At 47.0% G+C, this 9818-nt stretch overlaps 2 protein-coding genes across 2 annotated transcripts; one reads left to right on the top strand and one right to left on the bottom strand.

The window, feature by feature from the left end:
• Nucleotides 1-4329: 4329 nt before the first annotated feature.
• LOC123081747 (pathogenesis-related thaumatin-like protein 3.5) lies at nt 4330-5643 on the top strand. Its single transcript, XM_044504282.1, has 2 exons — nt 4330-4623; nt 4719-5643. The coding sequence occupies exons 1-2, from the start codon at nt 4584-4586 to the stop codon at nt 5459-5461; spliced, it is 783 nt and encodes a 260-aa protein (XP_044360217.1). The 5' UTR covers nt 4330-4583; the 3' UTR covers nt 5462-5643.
• A 2187-nt stretch (nt 5644-7830) lies between these two features.
• Nucleotides 7831-9127, bottom strand: LOC123081746 (calcium uniporter protein 2, mitochondrial-like). The gene has a single exon (XM_044504281.1). It carries the CDS (start codon nt 9059-9061, stop codon nt 8012-8014), a length of 1050 nt encoding a protein of 349 aa, XP_044360216.1. The 5' UTR covers nt 9062-9127; the 3' UTR covers nt 7831-8011.
• Nucleotides 9128-9818: the final 691 nt, after the last annotated feature.

The following is a 9818-nucleotide window of genomic DNA, read 5'->3' as shown; positions in this document are numbered from 1 at the left end:
AAAGTGAAAACGTAATCAAAGAGAAAATTAAAATCGAAATACAACCGAAAGAGGAAGGTCGGGAAAAATGTAAAAAAAATACCAATTGAAGAAGGTTCTAGAATGTCCTCAAAATCGTAGGAAAAAAGAATAGGAAGCCTGTACGAGGACAACCCATATAGCTCGGGGTGGGGGTGGGCTGGGGGTATGCATTTGGTGGCCAAGTCCGGCTCACATGAAGACTTTATTTAGAGATAGAAAAAGTCCAAAACAAACATTAAAATTATACACGAAAGGTAAATCCAACCCCGAATCTTGATTCCCATAAATTAGCACTTTGAACTTGTAATCCTGATCAATTTTGTCCTTTTTCTATGCGTCATGTGTGAAAGTATAATGCTGTAAATTTTTCCCACATGCATTATGTACATGTGTATGTGTATTAAGAAAAGGCAAAAAAGTTGCCCTGTATAAAATGTTATTTTAATGGTCCTGATAACACCCACACGTGTGGCATACTAGTCATCCACTCACACATTATGTGTGGCATGAGTAAGAGGCAGCTCACACGGGTTGTGTGTGGGCAAATATTGCAATTACCCACACGTGTGGACGCAGCTACTTCGTTTCACACGCCCAACAAGTACTACTCATTTTCACCCCGCGCTTGTGGCACGAAGCAAATGTGCCCACACGTCCTGACACAGCTACGTTAGATACCCGCGGGATGATGATTTAGTTGACATCCGGGATGGCAGATGTAGTTATCCGGGATAGCAAATGTAGCTGTAAAAGTATGACAACTCTCTCTGTTTTGGTTAACTATAGTTGTCATGTCTAATTTATGGTAGTTGCAGCGTGTAATCAAACAATAGTTGTCGTGTGTGATTAACTACTTGCCACATATGGTCAAACAATAGTTGCCATGTGGGTTTACCTAGTTGCCACGTGTGGTCCAACCATACTTGCCACGTATGATTAATCACAGTTGTCATGTGTGTTTATCTGGTTGCCACGTATGCACAACTGCAGTTGCCGTCTAGTAACGAACCATAGTTATCATGTGTGTTTACCTAGTTGTCACGGATTACCATTCAACAACGTACGAGTGTTGTGTGGGCGAACACCCACACGCGCATGAACTAGGTGGTGGCTGTGTTGACAGAAACTAATTCGCCCACACAACGCACTTGACAAACCACGTGTTGCGGAACGTGTGAGCGGAATTTCCTATTTGCCGCTCTTTGCGGACGAGCGCGTTAGGATGGGCCGGCCCGTTCAAACGTTAAAGCGAATCCGGTTTTGAGAATCTTCTAGGTAGTTCCCAGGCGGTTTTTCTGGTTTTGAGAACCTTCTAGAAGGTTCATGAACCATTTTTTCTATTTCCCCCTTTACCCCTTTTTGTTTCTTTTCTTTTACTGTTTCTTTTTCTTTTTCGTTTTAATGTTCTTTTTTCTTTTTCTGTTTTCTTTTTATCTTTTTTCGTTTTTTATGTTTCTTTTTTTCTTGTTTTCTGTTTCTTTTTCATTTTTTCGTTTTTTGTTTTTCTCTTTTCAAAGTTATATTATTATATTTTCAATTTTTTTGTGTTGCTCACAATTGTTCAAAACTTCACAAAATGTTCTCATTTTTCAAATTTTGTTCATGCTTTCAAAAAATTGTTCAAAACTTCACAAAATGTTCTCATTTTCAAATTTTGTTCATCCTTTCAAAAAAATTGTTCAAAACTTCACAAAATGTTCTCATTTTCAATTTTTGTTCCTGACTTGAAAAAATGTTCATGCTTTCAAAAAATTATTCAAAGTTAAATAAATGTTCTCATCTTCAAATTTTGTTTCTCTTTTATTTTTTTAGTTTCTTTTTCTTTTTTCTGTTTTTTCACAATTTCACAACTTTGCAAAATTTGTTTGCAAATTAAGAAAAATGTTCTTTTTTCAATTTTTGTTCGTGAGTTTCAGTAAATGTTCCTTTTCAAATTTTGTTTGCATTTTTTCAGAAAATATCCGTGTTTGAAATTTTTGTTCGTGAGTTTCGTAAAATGTTCCCATTTCAAAAATTTGTTCACATATTTCAAATTTTGTTCGGGAGTTTTAAAGAATGTTCACATATTTCATACGAACTTAACTTTTTCTCTCAAACATAACGTTCGCGTACAAAATTTTGTTCTCTAAATTCAAAAAATGTTCGGGATTTTAAAAAATGTTCATTTTACCAAAACTTTGTTCAAGTGTTTTAGTTGTTCTTCTAGCATTCAGCAAACGCGAACAATTTTTGAATTTTAATTTTTTTTGAACATATCCAATGTTTAAGGTTTCTAGGTGGGGGTGTTAGATATGTAGTAGATGATCTTTTAAAGTACCCGTGTTACATATGACCGAAGGAGGTAGTTAGCTCGCCTGGTTAGCGACAAGAGTATACTTTTTTTTTGACTGGAACACCGTGCATTCCAATTACCAAGGACTAACCAGATCGGTGATCACAACACAAGTTACAATATCAGGGAGATTTGAAAAGCCAAACAAATTGGTTCCCATAGGCACCACTACAGCCTAAAGCAGCCAGTTCATGGGCTGGGGCATTACAAGCGCGTGGACAGTGGTAGACATTCCACTTAATAAAACTGAACTGGAGCAGGTATTTGAGCTCGTGAAAGATGGCACCCAGTGGGGATCGATCAAGAGTTCCAGAATTGATGGCCTGCACAGGAGCCAAGCAATCAGTCTCAAAAACAACACGACCCATGACATGGTCTTCAGCAAACCGGACCGCATGCAGCAGGGCAGAAGCTTCAGCATGAAGAGCATCGGACACGTTTTCCAACACGCCGGCGGCCGCGAAGAGGACGTCTCCAGCATGGTCCCGAGCAATGCACCCCCAGCCACCAGGTTGTGACAGGCCCCTAAAAGCTGCATCAATGTTGATTTTAACCACATCCAGAGCTGGCTTGACCCATTTCTGAATCCTCTGCACTCTTGGCTGTATAGGTTTTGCATTGTATTCCCGCCATTCAGTGACATGTCTGGTAACAGAAGACTGAAACTCCTCCGCTGATGCTCTGCTTTGGTTATGATTCGCTTTGTTCCTCTCTGTCCACCACAACCACATGAGGCAAATTGCTCTTAGTTTTACATCCTCGGGTATACGAAAGAGCTCCTCTAGCAGCCGGCGAGATGTTTGGCATTCAAGCAGGCTTTGACGAACACCCTCCAGACCACAAGCACTCCAGATTTTCTTTACCTCTTTGCAGCGCAGAAACAAGTGCCCTCCGTCCTCCGGCAGACGATGGCACACCACGCAACTTGTGTCCAGTTCAACTCCAATGTGCTCCACGTTTCGCAGCAAAGGGTGACTATTGTGTGCCAATCTCCACATGAAGTGATGTACCTTCCCGGGGCAATTCACTTGCCAGAGGTGCCGCCACATTTTCTTTTCCTCCTCCCGCCCTGACGAGCATTCACCAGTTTGCCTCTGGCATTGGCGCCGAAGAAGGTCGACATGAATCCTATATGCTGAGCAGACAGAGAATAACCCCTTCCTGTCAAACTGCCATGCCACGAAGTCCTCATGATGTTCAAAGATGGGAATCGACAAGATCACATTTGCATCCTCCTGACAGAAAATTTGCCTAACCAGCTGAGTATCCCAAGAGTTAGTGTATGGATCAATCAACTCCGCAACCCTAGTCAGCAGGGTGCTTCCCCTCCTCGTTCTTGGGTACCTGACCGCACCAGAAGGAAGCCATGGGTCCTGCCAGATCCTAATATTGTCGCCATTACCAACTCGCCACACCATCCCCTCCTTAATGACCTCTACTCCCTGAAGGATGCTCCGCCAAACATAGCTTATGCCAGGAGCAATTGTAGCAGAAAGAATGTCACCGTCCGGATAATACTTGGCTTGTAGGACACGAGCGACAAGAGTATACTAGCTCCAGGTGCAGCCATCAATCCCCCGCTCCGCGTTATAATTTTATAGGTGATCATTTTGCTGTTTCGTCGCGACGATGGGCCGGCCCATTCGGGGGGCTGTATCTGTGCGGCGCGTGCGAATCGGACGCAAAGAGCGGCACATAGGAGGTCTCCGTGTGAGCAGATGAGCTGTAGGCTTTTTTTGTCTACGGCGGACATGCTGGGCCCAGATGAGCTGAAGGCCTGCAACTAATCTGCTCTAAATGTGTCTAGAAAAAATAATCTGCTCTAAATTGAAATCTGTTACTTTCGCAAAAAGAAAAGCATTGGAATCCGTTACGCCTTTTACCGTACACAAATTGTCACGGATTTCTCGCCTGAAACTAAAGCACCACTACCAGCACCGCTACGGCACCTAAACTCGCGCGTACATGGGCGATGGCACGAGGTGGACACGACACCAGGCGTTAGTCGTGCGTCCCTCCAAACTCTCAACGAACTCCGATATCTCCTCCCGAGTTCCCACCTAATGGCCTCCTCACCCCGTCACGTCTGTACAAAGCGTAGTAGTATCTGCCGAATCACTTCACTAATTTTCCAGCTGCAGCTCCCACACCTTCCGTCCAAGCGATCGATCGTCCGCTCCGCCGCCTGTCCAACGAGCTCCTCCTAGCTCGATCGAGGCCCGCCATTGCCATGGACGCCGCACGGATCGCGTCCCTTCTGCTCCTCCTCGGTACGCCTGCGAGTTCTTGGTTAGACGAAGTTCATCAGGTTGTTGCTGCATTCGCGCTGACGTACGCGTGTCTGCATGGTAACGTCTCCGCGCAGGGGTCGTTTGGTCACGCGCACAGCCCGGCGCCGAGGCGGCCGGCACGACGGTCTTCACGCTGCGCAACAACTGCACCTTCACGATCTGGCCGGCCACATTGTCCGGCAACAGCGCCGCCGCCGTCGGGGGCGGCGGCTTCGAGCTCGCGCCGGGCGCCAACGTGTCGTTCCCCGGCCCGACGGGCTGGTCCGGCCGGCTCTGGGCGCGCACCGGCTGCGTCGCCGCGGCCTCCGGCGCGTCCCTCGCCTGCACCACGGGCGACTGCGGCGGCGCCGTGAGCTGCGCCCTCGGCGGCGCGCCCCCCGTCACGCTCGCCGAGTTCACCCTCGGGGGCTCCGACGGGAAGGACTTCTACGACGTGAGCCTGGTGGATGGGTACAACGTGGGCATCGGCGTGGCGGCCACGGGCGCCATGGTGAACTCCTCGACGTGCGGCTACGCCGGGTGCGTGGGCGACGTGAACGCGCTGTGCCCCGCGGAGCTGCAGGTGGCCGGCAAGGAGGGCGCCCAGGAGGGGAGGACGGTGGCGTGCCGGAGCGCGTGCGAGGCGTTCGGGACGGCCGAGTACTGCTGCACGGGCGCGCACGGCGGGCCGGACAGCTGCGGGCCGACCAGGTACTCCAGGCTGTTCAAGGCGGCGTGCCCCGCCGCCTACAGCTACGCCTACGACGATCCCACCAGCACCTTCACCTGCGGCGCCGGAGCGCAGTACCTCATCACCTTTTGCCCCGCGCAGCAGTAGTCCGGCCGTTCGATTTTGGCTAGCAGTGTCGTTCGCTCATCGTTATGGTGTCTCGATTTTTGGTTAGTATCGTTCATCCGAATTACTTACCAGATGTTTATTGGTTTGGTCGTGTCAATATGTATACTTTTGATTCATTATAAATTTAATTTCTAAAAAAGAAGACGTATGCTTTTGATTCATCTGGACTTTGCACAAAATAGATGGATTTATTTGTCACATGGTTTGATGATTTTTTTCCTCATGGTCTAGTTTTTTTTTGAGCGGTTCCTCTTGGTCCAGTGCACTGCTTTTTTCTTACCCCCTCTCTCTTAGTTTACAAGGCGTGCGCGTACCCCTAGATCGTCAATTTGACCAACCTAATACAAGTCATATATTACAAAAAATATACCAATATAAATTTCAGATGTTCTATTTTCAAAAAGTATAATTTTTGTGTTATATAGTTTATATTAGGGTGATAAAATTGGCAACCTAAGTATACGCGTAGGACTTGTAAACTGTGACGGAGGGAGTAGACAAGTCTAATGCACTGCTTCCAGAGATTTTTTGTGCTTGTATAAATCCTGAGAAGAGAAGTTGGCACATGAACAAAACGAACGGGACGGGCCATCTCAGTCCATTCAACAAGGAAAAGGTTCAAAATAAATCTTCAACTTGTAGATGAAAGCTAAATCGAACTTACCTAAAAAAAAGTTAAATCAAACTTTGAACTCATAATCTCGAAAATTAGCACACCAAACTTTCTGATCCCAACCTATTTTAAATCTTGAGGATGTTTAACTGGTATTCGCTGTTTTGGCAAGGATAGTTGATGGGCTGGCTGGACATTAGGACGAATTGCACCGGCCCATTAACGCAGTTGCTTGCAGGCTCATTCGTTCTTTTTTATTTCCATTTTCGTGATGATAATTTCTTCTTTTACATTTTCTTAATGATTAATGAAAATAAATATTTTTTTACGAACGCACTTGTCTTCTACTTCCTTCGTCCGGAAATACTTGTCATCAAGATGAATAAAAAGAGGTGTATCTACATGTATTTTAATTTTAGATACATCTTTTTTTATCCATTTCGATAACAAATATTTCCGGACGGAGCCGTAACTCAGGTAACGAACGGCCGCGCTAATTTTCGTGCCGAAATGTTAGACGAGAGATTATATGGGAAGGATGGATTATTAGGAGCGACAAAAATTTGAAGCGGCCACAAAAATTGAGCTTGACAATACTTGAACTCAAGTACGTCGCACTCATAGACGCCTCACCTAACCAATCCGAATGAAGGCTGCTAACGAGTATATTCAGCGTGCACTTGTGTATAAGAACAGAAATGTGCGTTCATATATGAAAACCTTTTTGGAATTTTTTCGAAACATTTCGTAAAAAAAGTATTTTTTTGGAAATACTGAATATAATTTTTAAACGCAAATAACTTACGAAATTCCATTTTTTTGAAAAATGTGACACGGTAACATTTTGCCAAATGCACATTTTACATTTTCTTAATGACAATAAACAATTTGTAAAACTATACAAAGATTTTTTTAAAAAAATTCTTCGGTTTTTAAAATTTATTCCGATTTTTTCAAAAAATATTTATGTTTCAAAGAGTGTTCACCTCAAAATTGATTGTGTTTTTAAAAAAATGTTCTTTTTAAAAAAAATATTCAGTATTTTGAAAAGTCTTCGCATTTCAGAATAATCAGAGATTTTAAAATTGTTCGGGCCAGCACAGTTTTAATTTGTTAGCCCTTAAACAATCTCTCAAATCTCGACGCTGTTGTGCGTGGATAAATAGTCGGGCCTCACATTACAGCATCAACAGTTAATGCTTCTAGTTTTTTTTGAACATAGTACAGAAGCATGCGCTCATATAAACGTGCATACATTCAACCGTATGAACGCACACACGCACAACCTACCGCTATTAGCACCTTGGAAAGACTGAGCCGACATACCATCTTGAAATTTTACGAAATCACTATAGATGCCTCGTAGTCGATGGGAACGTGCCCTTCCATTGAAAATATATCGCCGGAATTACTGAAATAAATCCAGAAGTTTAGCGGCGGCAAATCTTAAGTTCCATTCATGTAGAACTTTTTACTTCGCGTCTGTTGGGCTGGCCTAGTCGCGACCGCTGTCGACCATCCCTTTCGGTATTTTATTTTACGTGTTATGAAAGAAACAAACGGTCTCCGTCTGTTCTTTTTCCTTCCAACAACGTGTACACGAGTTGTGACAGGCTGACAGCCCAAAACAGAGATGTTCGCGGAGTGTGTTCCTGTTTTCTTTTGAAACGTGCACGTTCACCTTTTTCAACATACAAATGTTCGACCCAGTTTTTCACGATAAAATGGTGAATTTTACCATTACTATACAAGTTATAAACAAACTCAAACATCGGTGAATTTTCTGTGCCATGGACCCTCAATCGGTGAATCCTGATAAGCACTCTACTACACGTCTCAAGCTAGTTTTTTCTTTTCATTTTGCGACTACGTCTCAAAGTAGTTAGCCTGTACCAGAGTTCCCTAGAAGAACGGCGCTACTGATGTGCGTGCGTGGCGTGCCTGAACACGTCGGCATCGCACTCGCCGTGATCGCTTTGTGCCACAGAACCGGAGCCGGACACGCCGCGCCGCTCCCCTTGCTTCAGCGCGTTGTACCGGGCGACGTCGAACTGGCGGGCGCGCATGAGGCGGCGCTGCCTCGCCGCGAAGCGGCTCCGGTAGAAGCCCTCGAAGGAGGGTTCCATGGCCGTCCGCATGAAGAAGGTGTAGCCGGACATGAAGTAGATGGAGGTGACGTAGAAGCACACGGGCTCCATCACGTCCCACGACAGCTCCCAGAAGGTGAGCCGCATGAACCCCAGCGTCTGCGCCGCCAGCAGGCCCAGCCCGCACCACAGCTCCCGCCGCGTCTGCGCCGCCGCCTTGGCGTCGATGGCCGCCTTCTGCCGCTCCAGCGCCGCGAGCTCCCGCGTGCGCGCCTCGACGTCGTCGCCCGCGGCCGCCGCGCGCGCCGGCGCCGGCAGCATGCTCCCGATCGCCTTTGCCACCTGGTCGGGGCGGAGGAAGACGGCGTCGGCGAGGACGATGACGGCGCCGGCCTCGTCGAGCGCCCCGGCGAGCCTGCGCCCGCCCTCCGCGCCGCCCGCAATGTCGACGCAGAGCGCGGCGTACTCTGACCTGGACACGACGCTCTCGGGGTTGGCCCTCAGCGTGGCGCGCGCGGCCTCCATCTCCGCCGCCCTCGCCACCTTCCTCGCCTCCTGCAGCGTCACCCCCGCCTCCCCGGGCCTCCACGGCACGGCGGCAGGCGGCGGCGTGAGCCCGTCGACGAGGCGGTTGAACAGCTGGTCGCCGACGGGGAACGCGGGGAAGCAGTGGTGCGGGAGCGGCACGGAGACGGTGGAGTAGCGGGCGGTGGCCGGGCGCGGGCGCAGGAATGCGAGCGTGGGGCAGTCCTCCACCACCGGCAGCGTCCGCCTCGCCGGGAGGATGGGAGGCGGGGGCTTGGGCACCGCGGCGGCAGAGCTGGCGGCCGCGCTCTTGGCTGCCCATATGCTCCGTGCAATGGTTCTGCGGAACGCCATTTTTCTTGGAGGCACGAGCTTTCCCGGCTTTGTGGTACGTGACAGAGACGAGAGCTCGAGCTGGGATGTTTGTTTGGTGGGTGGGTCGGAATGGGGGGACGGGGCGGGGTATTTATACCGGGCTATAGTGTGACGCGGCGGATAGAGCCGCGTTTTACCAGCCGAAATCCAGGCAATTAAAAACGGGGATTGAATGTGGCGCTGACCTGGATTCATCGGCCAATCAGGCGTGCGGATTAGTCTGGTTGTAATGGAGAGTATCATATACTAGTATCATGCATATGATACTAGTGTATGATACTACCTTCCTAATGCATAGTATCATGTACTTAATTCATCTAGAATTACTTGTCATAAAAATTGTTGTATCTAAAACTAAAATACGTTTAGATACATTCATTTTTGCGACAAGTAATTTCGAATAGAAGGTGTAGTACTTTATTTATTGTCATGCATAACATATATTAGCATAATATTTATTATGATACAGTATATGATACTCAATCCTCTTTTTGTTTATTTAAGTCTATGACATCTTATCAAAATTGTCTAATTGTCATGCATGATACTAGCTATGATATTATTACGACTAGCCTTAGCGAGAGCTGGAGACATGTGGTAGTAGTGCTGACCAATTTAGATGGCGACGACACGTACGGTGTGAGTCTGTTGCTCGCTCGGTCAGCGTCGCGTACAAAAATGTGACCAACGCGTTAGGCAAAACCGCGAACTGCAAGTTGGTTTAGTCCGTTTTTCT

Source organism: Triticum aestivum, chromosome 4A (assembly GCF_018294505.1).
Source record: "Triticum aestivum cultivar Chinese Spring chromosome 4A, IWGSC CS RefSeq v2.1, whole genome shotgun sequence".
In the NCBI taxonomy this organism is placed as follows: Eukaryota; Viridiplantae; Streptophyta; class Magnoliopsida; order Poales; family Poaceae; genus Triticum; species Triticum aestivum.
This window is presented reverse-complemented; position numbering and strand designations above follow the sequence as displayed.